General features: G+C 36.1%; 1 protein-coding gene across 3 annotated transcripts in view; it reads left to right on the top strand.

The window, feature by feature from the left end:
- Positions 1–19,149, top strand: part of ITPR1 (inositol 1,4,5-trisphosphate receptor type 1) — a 229,458-nt gene that overhangs the window by 110,073 nt on the left and 100,236 nt on the right. For all 3 annotated transcript variants that reach the window (XM_029285403.1, XM_015822583.1, XM_029285402.1), the window contains 13 exons: positions 1,799–1,967; positions 2,060–2,230; positions 3,329–3,394; positions 4,859–4,996; positions 6,939–7,064; positions 8,028–8,228; positions 9,537–9,788; positions 10,658–10,783; positions 12,465–12,593; positions 14,018–14,138; positions 15,062–15,246; positions 16,629–16,777; positions 18,086–18,197. In XM_029285403.1, coding sequence (XP_029141236.1) covers positions 1,799–1,967; positions 2,060–2,230; positions 3,329–3,394; positions 4,859–4,996; positions 6,939–7,064; positions 8,028–8,228; positions 9,537–9,788; positions 10,658–10,783; positions 12,465–12,593; positions 14,018–14,138; positions 15,062–15,246; positions 16,629–16,777; positions 18,086–18,197 — 1,945 coding nt within the window. The remainder of the gene's footprint in view (positions 1–1,798; positions 1,968–2,059; positions 2,231–3,328; positions 3,395–4,858; positions 4,997–6,938; positions 7,065–8,027; positions 8,229–9,536; positions 9,789–10,657; positions 10,784–12,464; positions 12,594–14,017; positions 14,139–15,061; positions 15,247–16,628; positions 16,778–18,085; positions 18,198–19,149) is intronic.

Consider the following 19,149-nt stretch of genomic DNA (forward strand, 5'->3'; position numbering starts at 1 on the left):
CGTGCGTAGGGCGTCCCGGTCCAGAAAAGGTCGCAACTGGTGAATCAGGCGAACCTGATAAAACGCCCCCCTGGTCACGGCCGCCAACTGGTCATCCAGTGTCAGCCGTGGATCCAGGAGGACACCCAAGTTGCGTACCCGATCCGAGGGAGCCAGAGTTTCGCCCCCTATAGTCAGCGATGGAATCAGCTGACTATGCGGAGGCGCCGGTAACCACAGCCACTCGGTCTTGGACGGGTTGAGCCTGAGTCTGTTCCTCCCCATCCAGACCCTCATGGCCTCCAGACATCGGGTCATCATGTCAAGGGCATCATTGGGGTGGCCAATAAAGTCATGCTGGCCACCTGACCATGGAAATGTCTTCAGACAAGGCTGGCTCCCTCAGCTAAGAAATGAAGATGAGTACCGCCCCCCAGTATCAGATACAACTGGACAGGGGAAACCTTTACTTTTACCTTTATATACATATACCTATCAGAATGGAAAAAAATAGAGAGAGGAATATTACTGAAAGGGGCATGGCCTTCTGTCCCATGTGGATGAAAGGGAGTTGGGAAATTCCAAAGACTCTTGAGGGAGAACTTTGGCTTTCCAACACCATGTTCTCTCCTTTATATTCCAAGGCCATGGTGTCTATGGGTTACCTCACACTTTATTCCAGTCTTTTCTTGTTTGATGTTTTCAGCTTCTTTATCAAGGAGCCCTTGCTTATTAATACAAATATCATTTCTAAGAAATGAATGGTGCTCTCCTGCAAGTTATGTTTCATTGTCTTATTGCTCCTAATAGTTTTTTTGTTTTGTTTTGTTTTGTGGTTGTTTTTATATTGCTTTTTTCTTTTTAATTCTGTAAGCCCCCCAGAGTTGCAGAATCGAAAATAAGTGGATATGTACATTTAATAAACAAACAACTAATATTGGCTATGCACTATAATGCTTAGATCTTTCCTTTAGTTGTTTCTATTTACCAAATTTAAATAATAATAATAATAATAATAATAATAATAATAATAATAATAATAATAATAATAATAATAATAAAGTTGGAAGGGACCTTGGAGGTCATCTAGTCCAACCCCCTGCTCAGGCAGGAAACCCTATACCATTTTGGACAAAGGGCTGTCCAGTTTCTTCTTAAAAACTTACAGTGTTGGCGCGTTCACCGCTTCTGGAGGCAGGTTGTTCCACTGGATAATTGTTCTAACTGTCAGGAAGTTTCTCCTTAGTTCTAAGTTGCTTCTCTCCTTGATTAGTTTCCATCCATTGCTTCTTGTTCTGCCTTCAGGCGCTTTGGAAAATAGGCCAGTTGAGGGTTTAATCTGTTTTCTTCAGTTCTCTTATCTTGTCCTTTCCTTTGCTTGTCCTTTCCTTTGCTAGAAAAATACTCCTAGGGGATTTTTATACCTAAAAAGTGAAGATTATACTGTATATGTTCCATCAATAAAGAAAAATAAAGCAAATAGATTGGAGGGATACTGAACAAGAGAATGCTGTTAGTTTAAGCAACATCTTTTATTGTATGCTGCAGTGTTGGGTCATACACTACCGAAATGCAAGGATGAGAGGGGATAAATTACCATTATTATGATAACGTATGATTGTTGAATATTGCAATTGGAAAAATGAAGACAAGCCAGGTAGAGCTCACCTGAAAAGTTTTGCAGTCAATGAAAGAAAGAGGTTACTACTTTTCTCCTAACACCAGATGAAATACAGTCAGAGAAACTGAGATGTCCTTAAGCTTACTTAAGAAGTCAGAGTTGTTACTTTTGTTTTAATGTTGTTATATTTTGTGTTTTCAGTGAAGAGAATACGCCACTAGATTTGGATGATCATGGTGGCAGAACTTTCCTGAGAGTTTTGCTCCATTTAACCATGCATGACTATCCTCCGCTTGTGTCTGGGGCGCTTCAGCTACTCTTCAGACACTTTAGTCAGAGGCAAGAAGTCCTCCAGGCCTTTAAACAGGTAAATGTTTAAAGCTGTGCAATGTTCTCTGTTTGCTTTGAAATATGTAGAGCAAACACTTATTGCAACTAACCGATTGCAATTCATGTAAGGTTCAACTGCTTGTTACCAGCCAAGATGTTGACAATTACAAGCAGATAAAGCAAGATTTGGATCAGCTGAGGTCCATTGTTGAAAAATCGGAACTCTGGGTCTACAAAGGACAAGGGCCGGATGAAGCTGCAGAGGTAACAACAGGAGAAAATGAACATAAGAAAAAGGAGGTAAGAAGAACTTTTATCAGTGCAGTTTAAGAGCTTCAATGTGCCCTCCTGGCACGGAGTATTAATCCTAGCTTAATTGATAACTATAAAAATATTAAGAATCGGTATAATATAGTCAGTGTTGTATGTTTGGGGGGGGCTGGTTTCAGTATAATCTAGTTGAATGTATCTTCCAGTATGGTATAATGTAGTTTTTCCACAAATCTAATAAATAGATAAAATAAGTTTTTACTATTATTTTAATGAAATAAGCACTCTCTTTCTTGTTGTATAAAATGTTTTGACAGATTCGTGTAAGTTTTCAAAGGCTTGAAACAAATTATCTTTTAAATACCAAGCCAAACTATTTCTGGCCTCTAGTCCCATCTTCTTTGATTACTAAGCCCATGTTTTAGCCAGAGGTCCCCTAGTTCTCTTCTTTTTGTCTAGTACAGGTAGTCCTCAACTTATGATCATAACTGAGCCTGCAATTTTGCTCAGGTATGACAATCATAAAGCGGATTGTCACATGACCATGCTGGATTTTACGACCTTTTTCACAGCAGTTGTTAAGCATATGCCATGGCTAATAAGCAATGTCATATCAACATTCTTACCTCTTTTAAATCCATATGTAAATAATTCAGCAAATTCATCCTTGGTTATGTGTCATAAACTGAAAGAAAAATATTTACTGGCATGGTGAGAAAATATCGTCTTAGATAGGTATGTGTACAATGTCAGCATGTCTCAATCTTTGGTCTGTAATAATAGCATTAAACAAACAATAAAACTTAAGTGGTAATTGAAAAATGCTACAATATTACTGCAGAATTGACAGAAAGGAAAGAAAATGTGCAACGTGCCTTCAATAATTATTATTAGATTATTAATGATGGGATATGAATCGATCTTACATGAAGAAAAGAATCTTCATAAATATTTAAGATTTTGTTGAAATGTCCCTCTGCCTTTTCTCAATGCCTCAGTATTGGCAAAACCTGCTGCAATAGTAAATATTGGAGAGTTCTGGTAAGAAAAAAAATGCTCATAGTGTATATTCATGAGCTCCAGGGTCTTAAAAACCAATTTAATATATTGATTTTGTTTGTCCCTTAGGAAGGTCGCAGCAAATCCTCTAAACCGGAAAGCACTAGTAGCTATAATTATAGGGTAGTAAAAGAGGTAAGATTCTTGCATTCCCAAATACCCATTTCATCTGTACAGTTTTCTTTTTTAAGTATATGCTGAAGAATTTTAAATGTGTAACAGAGTAATTCTGTTTTTGTTTGAGCGTAAAATACTCTTTGACTTAGAGAAGATAAAAAAGGCAGTTGCTGAATACATGGTGCTCTGTAGTTAAAGAATTTTGGTTCCTAAAGAAGGGCTAAATGTTCGGTACAGGGATAAATATTTGTTAACAATGTTAAAGATCATAACTCTGTTTAACTAGATTTTAACAAGCTCAAGATGTGATAAATTAGGCAAATGAAGTATTGATACTATGTGTCATGTGTACATCTTAATTTGCATTTCAATTGGGCAAACAGCTTTAAGCTAATCCCAATATGTACTCCCATGTTTGCTTGGGGCTGGGGTGAAAGACAGAAATGCAGGATTGCTACATAATTTTTACCTATAAAATATATGTAGGTATATTGTTAGGATTCTATCTTGCTTCTCTCTTCCCTTTCCTCATTTCAAACAGAAAAAAACTAGACTGACAAATTAAGCATTTTTGTCAATCATTCTGCTTATCCGATTTATGAAAAGTAGACTTAATAACACTCTGCTAGAGAGGAGTTGAATATGGGCTCCAGTATATGTCCAAAAGCTAGGAGACAAAACCACTGGTCTTGGTGACTGACCCAGATTGGATCCTATAGACCTGATACTGCAGGGGTAGGCAACCTTGGCTCTTTTATGACTCGTGGACTTCAACTCCCAGAATTCCTGAGCCAGCCATGCTGGCTCAGGAATTCTGGGAGTTGAAGTCCACGAGTCATAAAAGAGCCAAGGTTGCCTACCCCTGGTTTAGAGCAAAGCAGATACAGTGTCAGCTCCTGGAAATACTAATTTATCCACATGAAACGTCTGAGATTTGGATAATTTTTTTGCTGTATGTCTGTTACTGGAATGTGAAGAGACAGAAGCTTTTTTTCCTTGAATATGAAAATTAAAATGGGGGTCCAACATTGGGCTTTAATTGTGGTAGCAAAATTGCTGCCTCATTTGCAGTTCATTTTCTTATTTTGCTCTTAAAACCAAACTCTTTGCTCTTTATCGTTCGTCGTTCTGTTGAAGAAAGACTTTTTTTATATTAAGCTTTATTGGTTTTTAAAACATAAATCACATAATAGTTGGTTAACAGTGTGTTTGCTTGGTTTACATTTGTAAAGAAAAATCGTTAACAATTGATTTCTATAATTCACAATCCACATGTTCAAACAAATGTTTCTTTTTTCCTTAAATATTCTCTCTGGTAGATCCCGTCAACTATATCCTTAATTTTCACTTTAATATTTTAATATTTTTCATTTGATCAGTATCTTGATCAATGTGTTTTGCTGAATCAGAGAGACTTTTTCTTGTGCAATGCTGTGTCTGGGGAAAAAACAATCAATTTCTAAAAGGAATATGTCTTTGCAGATTTTGCTTCGTCTCAGTAAGCTTTGTGTCCAGGAGAGTATCTTGGTTAGGAAAAGCAGGAAACAGCAACAAAGATTGCTCCGAAACATGGGGGCTCATGCGGTGGTACTGGAACTCTTGCAAATCCCCTATGAGAAAGTGAGGTTTGCATGCATCTTTTACTTTAACTTTGTCCACAAAATATTTTCATATCTTTAATTCTGTCTAAAACACACCTCTCATAAATGGTACTGAACATCAAAGAAGCTGCAAATCTTTGGAAATAGTTTATTCATTTAATACTTAGCAACAGCACTTAAACTAATATACCACTTCACAGTGGTTTACAGCCCTCTCTAAGCGGTTTACAGAATCAACATATTGCCCCCAACAATCTGGGTCCTCATTTTACTGACCTGGAAGGATGGAAGGCTGAGTTGACCTTGAGCCAGTGAGAATCACTGGAGGCTATGAGCAGAGTCAGCTTACAATACTGCATTTTAATCACTGCTCTGTTGCTTATTGAAGCCACTTTGGACAGTTTTTAAGAAGTTTTTAAGAAGTTTTTAAGAAGAGACTGGACAGCCATTTGTCCGAAATGGTATAGGGTTTCCTGCCTGAGCAGGGGGTTGGACTAGATGACCTTCAAGGTCCCTTCCAACTTTACTATTATTATTATTAGTAGTAGTATTTCTGCCAAGGCTTTCTCTATTAAAAGGATGAATAAAAGAAAAACCCAGAATAATTTTGTTTTTATTGAGAAGGAGATAGAAATGACGTGTCTAAGGCAATAGCTGGTCCTTTAGTTGTGCATAAAAATTAATACTATAATCTGAATAGCTGATTTTCATCGCAATTTAAAACTGGTAAACGTGTATAGTCTTGGAGCATGCAGTAAGAGAAGCAAAGCATCACAAAGGATGAATGGAAAGAAGATGTTCAGAACAGGGATGACATGATAGCAGTGTTCCAATATCTCAGGGGTTGCCACAAAGAAGAGGGAGTCAAGCTATTCTCCAAAGTGTCTGAAGGCAGGACAAGAAACTAATCAAAGAGAGAAGCAATCTAAGGAGAAATTTTCTGACAGTTAGAACAATTAATCAGTGAAACTACTTGCCTCCAGAAGTTGTGAATGCTCCAACACTGGAAGTTTTTAAGAAGAGACTGGACAACCATTTGTCCGAAATGGTATAGGGTTTCCTGCCTGAGCAGGGGATTGGACTAGAAGACCTCCAAGTTCCCTTCCAACTACTACTACTACTACTACTACTACTACTACTACTACTACTACTACTACTACTACTTCTTCTTCTTCTTCTTCTTCTTCTTCTTCTTCTTCTTCTTCTATTATTATTATTATTATTATTATTATTATTATTATTATTATTATTATTATTATTATTATTATTATTATTATTATTATTATTATTATTTGGGTGCTCTGAGTTTAAAACTAGTGAAAATGGGAGTATTCCAGCTTCTCTTCATTGGACCAGTTGCTTTCTCTCAGTCCAACCCACCTCACAAGATTAGAGTTATAGAGAAAATAAGAGGAGGGAGCATTAGGTATTGCCTTCAGTTGACTAAAAATCTTACTCATGTAAGGAAGTAAGGAGTTTCTTAGTAATGATGTTTTTGAAAGTTCTAACAGTTGTATATATACACACGGTGTGTATGTTGATTGCTAGCTAAATGGAAGGAGGACATTCAAAAGAGAACTTTGGAAATCTTGGCTAAGTTGCACCTATTATTCCCATTAATAAAATGATTGTGCTAATATTTTCTGAGCACAAACTGGCAATGATATTCTGTAATTGGCTATCAAATATTTAGAAACCTTGTATTGGCTCGTGCAAGTGTAAGTGGCTGGTGCAACTTTGCAGCTGAATCTTTTAAACATCACAGAATCCTTTAAACCTCACATTACTTTGCAACTGAATCCTTTAAATCTGTTTTCTTTAATTTGCTTAATATAATTATTATGTACAGGCTTGTGTTCTATTTGTCTAATCCCAATGTAAAACCCTTAGATTAGGTCATCCTAAACCTATTGTATTCTTAATCCTTTGGGAGATTTATTTTTTGTATGTTATAATCATAGGCCGAAGATATACGCATGCAGGAGATCATGAAACTTGCTCATGAGTTTCTACAGAACTTCTGTGCTGGCAATCAACAAAATCAGGCTTTGTTGCACAAGCATATAAATCTGTTTCTCAATCCTGGGGTAAGAAATAATTTAATTAAAGTCTATTTCATAAACCTGTTTTATATTGGTCCCAGGTTGTTGAGTTTTGAGTTGCACCGAGAGTTTTAGGAATACAAATCCAATTTTGAAATCTCCATTTCTGCTTCATTGCCAAAGCTTGTATGCTTTAAAAATACAAAAAACAGGCAAAAAGCCTTAAGATTCTCTTCAAGCTGCTCTTTTTTGGCACACGGCTTTGCCTACAATTTTGTGATGTTTTGGACAGTCACTTGTCTGAAATGTTATAGGGTCTCCTGCTTGAGCAGGGGGTTGGACTAGAAGACCTCCAAGGTCCCTTCCATCTCTATTCTGACTGATCCTCTGGTGCAGCATATTCAGTAGTTCTGGATGCTGCAGTACAAATTATGTGATGGAAAAATTCATAATAAAGCAGAAGGAATGTGATATGCTCCAACGTTCCTAAGAAACCTGTGATTTATGTTTTTCCAAGAATGGTACAGCACACCAACCAGGAATAGCTCATTTGCAGATTCTTTCTTTTTTCCAAATGGGTTACTGGTAGGAAAAGAGCAGGATGAGCCTGACGGAAGGGTGAAAAGCATCATCTGTCATGAGTCCCTTCACACCCTCAAGAGACCTAAGTCCAACCCACCTTGAATTCCATTGTCCCTTATCTACCACCAATTTGCTTGGACCATTAGTAGTTCAGTTGCTTGTAGAGAGATTAAGCTTGCAATAAATCTTTATATTCATTTGAACTGCCTGGATCTTCTGATTTCCCTGGCGCTGTCTTGGTGTAGATCTGTAATCTGCAGTTTTAAGAAAAGAATCCCAAGAAGCTGAAAGGTATGGATGAAGCTGTCTCGTGAAAGGTTGCCAGGATATTTGGAATGCCAGATTCCTGAATTTCTAAATCCAGTGTGCAGCACCTCTTGTTGAGTGGTTAATATTGTTATGGTCTCTATTTTTGTTCTTTAATAGATTCTGGAAGCCGTGACAATGCAGCATATCTTCATGAATAATTTCCAGCTTTGCAGTGAAATTAACGAGCGAGTGGTTCAGCACTTTGTGCACTGCATTGAAACCCATGGAAGGAATGTCCAGTACATTAAATTCCTCCAGACAATTGTTAAGGCTGAAGGGAAGTTCATTAAAAAATGTCAGGATATGGTCATGGCTGAGGTGAGAAAGATGCCTCCATACTGCATATTTATAGATATAAGATCAGTCTTAAGAAGCTCTAAACCAGGGGTAGGCAACCTTGGCTCTTTTATGACTCGTGGACTTCAACTCCCAGAATTCCTGAGCCAGCAGGAGTTGAAGTCCATGAGTCATAAAAGAGCCAAGGTTGCCTACCCCTGCTCTAAACAATAAGAAACTGGCTGTTGTTAGAAATCAGTGTTCAGGAGTTGGTATTAAAAGCTAAACAGATAGTCTTCAAGGTACAATAGTAAACAGGACTGGAACTAAACAATGTAGTCATAAAACACAATATCACACATCTGTATTCTTTAATGACACAGTCCTGGTAGTCCTCAGTTGCTGTTGTTAACTGAATCCTAGCAGTCATTAGGTAAGGGCCTACCCTGTTGCAAGCCATTCCCAGCTTGGTCCCTCCCAGACCCAAGCCTTGGTAAGAGAAGATAAGGGACTTTCTCCTCTTTAATTCCCACCACCTGCTTATCCCTCCCTGCCCCCCATCCCTGCCCTTTTGGCCACCCTGCAGAGCTGCTCCTTGGTAGAAGTGGCATTGGGGCTGACAGGACTTGGAGCCTTCAGCAGTCTAAGCCAGGGTTTTTCTGTACCTGATACAGTATCTTCCTTTTATCACAGTTGTTTGATCGAGTAGTTTAATGGGTTGGCAAGTAAAGGAAAGTTACAGTATGTTAATTTTGCAAATTTCCCTGTGTTTGTGTACGAAACACAGCTATAAAAAGGAAGGCTCACGCTAAAGTAGTTTATTCTCTAAGGAAACAATGATTAAAAATACGGCATTTTAACAAATATCTTCCCAACGAAAGCTATGTCACTTTCTTATAAGACTGCAAAGCATCTTACTTTAGATGTAATCTCACATATTTTAATGGGGTTTGCATTCTAGTAAATAGGTTTGCCAGGAGACATTAATATGCCTCTTCTGGTTTTTTGCTAAGAGATCGACATAGACTTGCTTTGTGAACTAAACTCAAAAGAGTGTATGTGTTAATTAGTTAGGATTGAAGCAACCATACCAATTTTCTGTAACAAGAGAGAGCACTATTTCTCAGTCCTGGTAGCCCACATTTTCACACCTTCCCCAGATTACTCTTAATTCACAATATAAATTTAACAAACATGTCAAAATGTTGCTGTAGACATGTACAAACTATCAAAGAACGATTGTAGAAGACATGATCATGGGTGCAACTTGCTGATTTGCTAGGAGCCTGTTGAACATTGTGTTAATTATTCTTCATGTAGGATGGAATTATGACTCTCTTCTCTTGGTAGCTGGTCAATGCAGGGGAGGATGTCCTTGTGTTCTACAATGACAGAGCCTCATTCCAGACACTAGTGCAGATGATGAGATCAGAACGGGACAGAATGGATGAAAACAGTGCCCTCATGTACCACATCCACTTAGTAGAATTACTGGCTGTTTGCACAGAGGGCAAAAATGTCTACACTGAAATCAAGTGCAACTCTCTTCTCCCCTTGGATGACATTGTTAGAGTTGTAACCCATGAGGATTGCATACCTGAGGTAACATGCTGTTTTGCTTGCTCCATCTTGTTAGTCTTAGGTGAACGGTCAGTGATTATGTTTTAATCAGGATGAGGAACATGATGGAAGTTTTTATACTTTCTTTAATTTAATTCCCCACTTTTCCTCAAGGACAAGTAGCCTCGTACCTTAGATCAAGGATTCAGTTAAGGACAGATTACGGTTTTCATTACAGTTTAAACAAGAACAGAGAATATCAAAGGCTGTTATTAGAAATTAATTGCCTTTTAGTAACTTTTTTCCTAGCGCAACACTGATACATTTGTTTACCATTTTCACAGACAGCTAAACTAGTGTTAAACTTTTTTTTTTTACAATGTATGAAATTTTCTTCGGTTTCACCTTTGTTTCTTAGAAGAAATGTACCTATAAGCATTTCCTTGGTATCTCTCACACTTTTTAGCCTGATTCACTTGATTGAGTGAGAAACTCTGTCTGACCTAACAAAAGGCAAGCCTCTTCTATTTTCTGGTTTATAGGAATAACCCTGAGCCCAATAAATGCCTTAGAAAATAAACATGATTGGTGGCAATCTTCTGATTTTTTTAAATAAAAAAGTGGCACCACTTTGTACATAAATAATCCATGTTCATTTAAAGTTTGAAGACCCCTGGTGTAAAATGATGAGTTGACCTGGTTTGTGGTTTGGAACAACTAAAGTAATATTGATAATGACTGATAGATTAACTAAGCAGGAGAATACTTTATAGAGATAAAAAAAGAATGTGGCAAAGATGAGTTTTATCTCTGAGTTTGGAGTTATTTTTTTCATAATTGTCCAGACTTACCTGACAATTTTAATCTATTTTTTAAAAGGGTATATAAATTATTTGATTTATTATCTGCAGGTGAAAATAGCCTATATTAATTTTCTAAATCACTGCTATGTCGACACAGAAGTTGAAATGAAAGAGATTTATACAAGCAATCATATGTGGAAGCTCTTTGAAAACTTTCTGGTTGATATCTGTAGGGTAAGTATTTATAGATGGAAATATTAAAGGGTAAATCATGCAAGCCACATCTGAATGCTACTTATAAAATGTCTATTTGGAAAGAGCTGTGAAAGTCATATCCATGGCTTCAGTTTCATTTGAAACATTCTCTGTAATTTTATGCATATATGGCATAGATTTAACAACAGTAATAACATTGGCTTTTCTCATGTAATTGTAGTGATAATATGTGTCCATTTAGATTTCTATGTAGGTTTCATATTTCTGTGATTTGCAGCTTTCTAATTCTTCTGTAATTGTCCTCAACCTCCAGTTCCTAGTTAACTTTTCATGTTGTTGGTTTTCTGTTCTTTGGTAAGCATAGGCATCTATGATGAATAATTATATTAGAAGCCTTTTTAATGTTTTTACTGCAATGCCTGTTTTTAGATACTGCTATCTTTGTCCACGTTGGGGAAAAAAGTGATACAGAACAGAATAAAGAGTCGAAAGGGACCTTGGGGGTCTTCTAGTCCAACCTCCTGCTCAAACAGGAGAACCTATGCCATTTCAGACAAATGGTTCTTAAACACCTCTATTGTTGAAGCCCCTACTACTTCTGAAGGCAAACATAACAAGCCCTTCCCTTTATCCTTTCTCTTAAAAAGGAGGGGTCCTTGTCAAATTCCACCCATTCATTTCCTTCAAGCAAAGCATTCCATTGTTACACTTCCTCTAAGCACACACATACCTTTCTATTTTTCTTTCCCAAAGCTACTTATTAGGATACTGAGCAGAATCAATCCTCACTGCATGCTAGGTATATTGGAGTATGTGCATGTTTAGGGCAATGATGTGATATTTGGTTGACAATTATTAGATCCCCCCCCCTACAATTCTAGTGACTACATTTCAGTTTATTGATAAGTGTGATTTGTAAGTTGGGTTTCTATCCAAAACAAGTTTTCTTCTTGGAAAAAGTGAATTATGAAATATTTATTTCTTCCTCCAAGAGGCCCTGAAGTTTTAAAAGAGAAGGAGGATTTCTCTTTTTAACTTTCAGTCTAACAATTTGTGTCTGTTCTGATTCTCCAGTATCTTCTTCTCAAACACTGAAGCGGACATTTGTAGCAACATTATTAGTGCTTATAAAAAGTTTTTTTTTTTAAATTGCACATATAGGAAATTTTCAACTTACAATCACAATTAGAACCAGAATTTTCATTGCTAACCAGGAGAGAGTTATGCCCAATTTTACAACTTTTTTTGCCATTGTTAAACAAATCACTGCAGTTAAGTGAATAATATGGTTATTAAGTGAATCTGGCTTCCCCTATTGACTTTGCTTGTTGGAAGCTGGTTGGAAAAGTCACAAATGATGATCACATGACCCCCCAAGATGCTACAACCATTGTAAATACATGCTAGTTGCCAAGCAACTTAATTCTGATCATGTGACCATATGGATGCTGTGCCAGTCGTAAGTTCAAGGACTGATCATACGGCACATTTTTCAGTGCTGTGGTAACTTTGAACTGTCGTTAAATGAATGACTAAGTTGAGGACTGCCTATATTTCTATTCCATTCCCTCCCCAAATATGCTTTATATTGTTTCAGAATTTCTAGAAAGATTTCTCTCTAGGTATATTAAGTTTAATTGCTTGGTATTTGTGAGAGAATTTGCATTGTTTCGTTTTAACAGATTGCATTATTTTCCAGACTTGCAACAATACCAGTGATAGGAAGCATGCAGATTCTATATTGGAAAAATATGTGACTGAAATAGTGATGAGTATAGTTACCACCTTCTTCAGTTCTCCATTTTCAGACCAGAGCACAACTTTGCAGGTAAGAAACTAAATAAAGAATTAAAATCTGCAAAGCAAAATGAGATCTACGTTTCTTATTATTATACCTAATTTGATCTTGGGATATGTTTTTGTAGTTGAAAACAATTTCTGGAAAGATTGAATTGTAGATAAAACTAAGAGGTTGACTGTTTCAGTATTCCACATTTCCCTAAAGGATGCTTTCTGTAGAAGGGCAGGAGATTCCTGCCTTCTAATTTTTAATCTTTAGCATATTTTTAGTAATGTTACAGAGCCATCTACTGGCCATTTAATTGCTTTCCTATGAGAACATTCCATTTATCATATCATATTTGTAGTCTAACTTATACGCTGACATAATTGAAGTGTGACTTTTTTTTATTCCAATTTGTNAAGGATGCTTTCTGTAGAAGGGCAGGAGATTCCTGCCTTCTAATTTTTAATCTTTAGCATATTTTTAGTAATGTTACAGAGCCATCTACTGGCCATTTAATTGCTTTCCTATGAGAACATTCCATTTATCATATCATATTTGTAGTCTAACTTATACGCTGACATAATTGAAGTGTGACTTTTTTTTATTCCAATTTGTCTTAACAAGTTTTACACAAAGAAATAGAATTAGATTTAAATTTAAATTTAAATAGATTCCACCCACAGCTTCCAATAGATTTTATTCCCTATTTTAGGGTAGGTATTTTAATTTCAGAGACATCATCCTACCAACAAAAGTGCGTATAGTCAAGGCCATGGTTTTCCCAGTTGCAATGTATGGATGTGAAAGTTGGACCATAAGAAAGGCTGAGCGACAAAGAATTGAGGCCTTTGAACTATGGTGCTGGAGAAGACTCCTGCGAGTCCCTTGGACTGCAAGGCGTTCAAACCGGTCAGTCCTAGAAGAGATCAACCCCGACTGCTCTTTAGAAGGCCAGATCCTGAGGTTGAAACTCAAATACTTTGGCCACCTAATGAGAAGGAAGGACTCACTGGAGAAGGGCCTAATGCTGGGAAAGATTGAGGGCAATAGAAGAAGGGGACGACAGAGAATGAGGTGGCTGGATGGAGTCACTGAAGCAGTAGGCGTGAACTTAAATTGACTCCAGAAGATGGTAGAGGACAGGAAGACCTGGAGGAACGTTGTCCATGGGGTCGCGATTGGTCGGACACGACTTCGCAATTAACAACAACAACAACAATTTTAATTTCACTTGATAATTTGAAAAAAAATGTAATTGCTTCAGTAGGTAATAGTGCAACTCTATACCCCAGAACTTTAAGACAATTTGCTTTTAAAATGCTGTATCTCTGGGTTCACAACAAATCACTTTTCATGCTTGGTTGCTTAGCTTCAGTCCAACTCATCACATTTATAGACTTCTATTTCTCTTGTTACTTTTCTCTTTTCCTTGAATTGAAATGTACATATTCTTGGTTTCTTTTCAGACTCGCCAGCCTGTGTTTGTGCAACTTTTACAAGGTGTGTTTCGAGTATATCACTGTAACTGGCTCATGCCCAGTCAAAAAGCATCAGTGGAAAGTTGTATCAGAGTACTTTCAGATGTAGGTAAGAAACCTATATTGATTTATTGACTTATTAATCAATTTTATACCTGCTGCAATCTAAACAGATTAAGTGGATTATGACAACCATTCCCAAAGCATATAATAGTACAAGATGTGCAATATCTAAATACTTAAGTCCACTAGCAACAATGACATGGCTTCATATCCCAAACACCCTCCAGAAGAGTTTGGTCTTCACCTTCTTCTGGAAGGTGAACAATTTTGGAATTTCACTGGGAAGCCTTAGTGACTGTAGGACTGTAAAGATTAATCCACATAAGCTCTTACCCTTCAATAAATCTGTCTATCATAAATATCTTGCCCTTAAGTGTTCTCCCTTTTCATCGATTACTTTAAATTATGGTGTTTTTTATTAATAACTTGAAATACGGACCATCGGAATATATTTCTACAAGTATTTTTCTGTGGAACCCTAACAGTCTAATCAAAGATATGCTTTATTTTCACAATTGAGAGTGTATATTAGGCATGATGACACTGTATTACCTTTGGTTATAGAAACTTGTTAATTTGTGCAAATTGGGAAACAAGCACAGGAACAGGCTGTAAGATGTTCATGTTTGACTTGGGTTTCCCTTTGGCATTCTTTTGTTTTTCAAATTTAGATACCACCCATTTCACTGTCTAAATGACTTTGAGCAGTTTACAAATAAAACTTTGGTTGGCCATTATGGGTACAGAATGCTGGACTGAAAGGATTTTGCCTAATAGAAGCTGCTATAGCGTACACGCAAACACAGTAATATCAAAAGCATGAACAAAACATATCTACATATGTCAATGTTCCCTACCTAAATTTGCCCTTTCATTTCTCCAGATACAAATCTGATTTATGTCCTTATGAAATGCATGTTGTATAACATATCATTGGTTGAACAAATGACAATGCATTATACATTTTAGCAAAGAGCCGAGCAATTGCTATCCCGGTGGATCTCGACAGCCAGGTCAATAACCTTTTCCTGAAGTCTCACAATATAGTGCAAAAAACAGCAATGAACTGGAGGATGACGGCAAGAAACGCTGCTCGAAGAGATTCTGTGATGGCAGCTTCAAGGGATTATCGTAATATCATCGAGAGATTGCAAGTGAGTATATCTCAGTACCTGCTTTTAAGCATTTAGGGGATAGGCAATTTGTATCAAGAAATAACATGTCATCTCTTTGAGATAGCCCAGGCAAGAAGCACCAACTGTGAGTAAAACCTTTATTGTAAAATTACAACAACAGAATCTTGCAAGTCTGAAACTACACTTTCCCCCTCTCCCCCCCCCCAGTCTTTGCAGGATGAGTCCCTTCTGAGATGTTTGCCATGTTCCTTCTGAGACTTGCCATGTTCCTAGTCCTGTAGACTAAGCAGCCTTTTATCTGATCTTTGCCTAGTCTGTGTCTTCTCTGCCTGCTGTCTCTCAAGTATATTCTCACACACCTTTATATGGCACTAAATATTTAGTTAAGGATTATTTAATATCTTGCTTCTCTAATGGCCATTTTATTTTATACTCATTTTCTACACACTCAAGATCACATTTGTGCCCGTTCCACAAATATTTCACAAATATTATAAAATATTACTATTTTATAATAGGTATAGGTATAGTAGAAATATAGAAAACTGATGGCAGAAAAAGACCCAGTGGTCCAGCGAATCTGCCCTTTGAGGTTTTTATTTGTTTTTGTTTTCTTTTTAATTTATTCATGCACAATTTTAATTATTAACTTTTATTTATTTACTATTTTATTATTATTTTTATTTATTTTTGTCAGTTTCAGATTATGTCCCTGTGTTCTTGACTTTTGCTTAATACTGAAAATACTGCCTTCTGAACTGGATAGATGCCTTTCCATGGAAGCTGAATGCTTGGATGCTGAGGTCTTGTGCAAATGGGGCTGATCAAATTTGGTGATCTCAGTAGTTATAAACAAAACATTTCACTGGAGAAGCTCCTAATTAAGACTGTAGTCAATCATGCTCACTTCCGGGTCGTTTTTATTGCATTTATGTTCCTCAGTCCTTCCACTCCTATATTCACCTCAGTCCTCTTTCAGCTGTTTTTTCCCCCCTGTATTTTCTCTTTTCCATTGACCATCTTATTTTGTCAACATAATGTTTTCATTTCTGATATGTAATAAATGCTAATAATAGTAATAATAATATTGCCTATTTTGCTTTTTATAACTTCCATTTACAGATTTTAGTAAGCAAATGGAAGATTTTAGTAAGCAAATGTTAGCAGTATTGTATTATAAGTACTTAGTGTTTGTAACTTTAAAGGAACCTATTTCTACTAACAATGAGAAGAGAAATGTGGAAACAATGAAATCTGCAGGTCCATTATGTTAATATTTTCTGTATTAATCTTGTTTTAATTAACCATATTCTTATTTTATTGGCATAATTGTTTTTAAAAAGTACTTGTCTGTGTGATTTGTCCATGTAAGTTTTAAACTAAATATACACTTACCTCAGGATATAGTATCAGCTTTGGAAGATCGCTTACGGCCACTGGTCCAAGCTGAATTGTCTGTATTGGTGGATGTCCTTCATAGACCAGAACTGCTTTTCCCAGAAAATACAGATGCAAGAAGGAAATGTGAAAGTGGAGGTTTTATCTGCAAGTAAGTTGAGGGTCAGCATTTTCTTTATTATTTTAAAATAATTCTTGTTCTCTTCTAGATTGTTACTATAGGTTAGGGTAAATTGATCTTATTTTGCTATCAATTTGTTATCATGTAAAGAAAGAAAGAAAGAAAGAAAGAAAGAAAGAAAGAAAGAAAGAAAGAAAGAAAGAAAGAAAGAAAGAAAGAAAGAAAGAAAGAAAGAAAGAAAGAAAGAAAGAAAGAAAGAAAGAAAGAAAGAAACGTTCTAAGATCATCGGAAGGTGTACCTAGATGACAATAACTTCGACCATCATTACCGAAGACTTTCGTTTTCGTAATTTTAATAAAATTGTACTACAGATCATGTTCTGTTACACAGTATTTAATGATTGGATTCATATATCGCATTAGTCATTGTTTAAACCACAACAGCAACATTCACACAATATGCTAAACTAGTCATATACAAACCGCATTGTGGCTTAGCATGTTATGTGAATCAGGCCTCAGTGTCCATCTTATTTATTTAGAAAATGACAATATTGTGTAGATTGGTGAAAAGTTAGTCTGAGGATAGATGGATAGGTAGGAGTCTCTCAATCCTAAGTAAGAAAATTTATGTGACATAATACTATATTGTATTAAGGTTTTCTCCTCTGTTCATCTGCTTGATGTAAAAATGGAGCATGCTATTCATATATGCTAGACTGCATGGGATTTGGTCAAGAAAACAAAAGAATGATTGCTTTTGTTAGCAACCACAAATCTCTGGTAAAATTTATCCTTAGTTTAAGTAAGAGGATCCTGGTTAACTTTTGCTAGTGAACATAACAAATAGCCCATTTTGAAATTTTAGAATATTTCATTATGAATGAATTAATGCTTTGTTCAGAAATCCTTATAGAATGTAACAATGTGTTGTATTTTTTTTGTTTCTGATATACCATCTCAGAACCTCCTATTTCTTAAGTCATGAGAAACAATTTGTATTTTATGAAACAAGCTACAAATATTGTTATTCCATAACAGAGCTGCTTAATTTTAGTTCCTTTATTCCATGTTTGTGCAACTTTATTTTCTCAGTGCAGATTGTACTGCACTTCAAAGCTTTCTATGTAGAAGGGGTATGGAACAAAGTTTATTTATTGCTTCACACATATATATATCTGAAAAAAAATATGCTTTGAAGGGAAAAAATGACAATATGGTTGTCTTTTAGACAATTGGTTGTTTCTTTCACCTTTAATGCAAACACCTACAAATGCTTTCCTAATTGAGTAGACATTCTAGTACTGAAACAAACTGTGATCAATTGGTTGTTTTCAGGTTAATAAAACATACTAAACAGCTGCTGGAAGAGAATGAGGAGAAACTTTGTATTAAAGTATTACAGACACTCAGGGAAATGATGACCAAAGATAGAGGCTATGGAGAGAAGGTACTTTGATTTATAGTCTACTGTTTTGTCTTTAATTCTGTCTTTATTTATTTATTTATTTATTTATTAACAGAGTAGTTGAAGAAATGGCAGTATAGATTCTTTATATATGTTGCATTTATTTTTTTAAGGTCTAAAACAATGGCATATACAAACTGAATTGCGATTATTTCCAGTTTATTTTAATAGGACAAGGGACTCCCAAATTCTGCAGCATCTCTTTTTTCTTCTCCATTGAGGATAATGGATTATATATTGCTTAAGTAGATTATATATTGTTTATCTGGAGTGGCGTGGTGACTTAAAGAGGAAGAAAACTCTCAGAAGGTTGAGAGTTCAATCCTAGGCATTGACAGATGTTTCTCTATCAAGGCACAAAGAGAAAATATCTGCTATGAACTCCATATAGGGTCAGGAAGGGCATCCTGCCAATAAACTCTCAGCTCCATTCAGTTGCCCCAACTCTACCCCGATAAAAGGGATTACAGGGTCATAAAATGAAACAAAAAAAAAGCTTAAGTCATTTTCAATCACTTCGTTAACAGACAATATTATATAGTTAATACAGAAAAGAAATCCTATTCTTTGAGGGTTGTGGTCTAGGCATTTTTTGTCTTCACAATTTGATTTCTTCAAACAATTTGATTTCTTCAAACAAATTTTGAAGAAACAGAAATATGCAACCACTAACCCTCCAGACATCTGTATTTACAAACGAGTTGGGCCTTCTGGAAGTTGAGGTTCAACAAAATCTGGAGGATTATAGATTCCTCGTCTCTGTATTCATTCAATTGTAGATAATCTAATTTCACGCTGATGCTTAGGAACCTGGCATTCCAAAATGGATTCTTTTTACTTACAGATATAAAATATTTCTTATATGAACCTTATGGATATGTAAGTCTAGGGGGTTAGCAAATTTATTCCAGTACAGGTTTGTATAAGAAGTTTA

The sequence above is a fragment of the Protobothrops mucrosquamatus genome, unplaced genomic scaffold (assembly GCF_001527695.2).
Source record: "Protobothrops mucrosquamatus isolate PMUCROS unplaced genomic scaffold, P.Mucros_1.0 scaffold1610, whole genome shotgun sequence".
NCBI lineage: Eukaryota > Metazoa > Chordata > Lepidosauria > Squamata > Viperidae > Protobothrops > Protobothrops mucrosquamatus.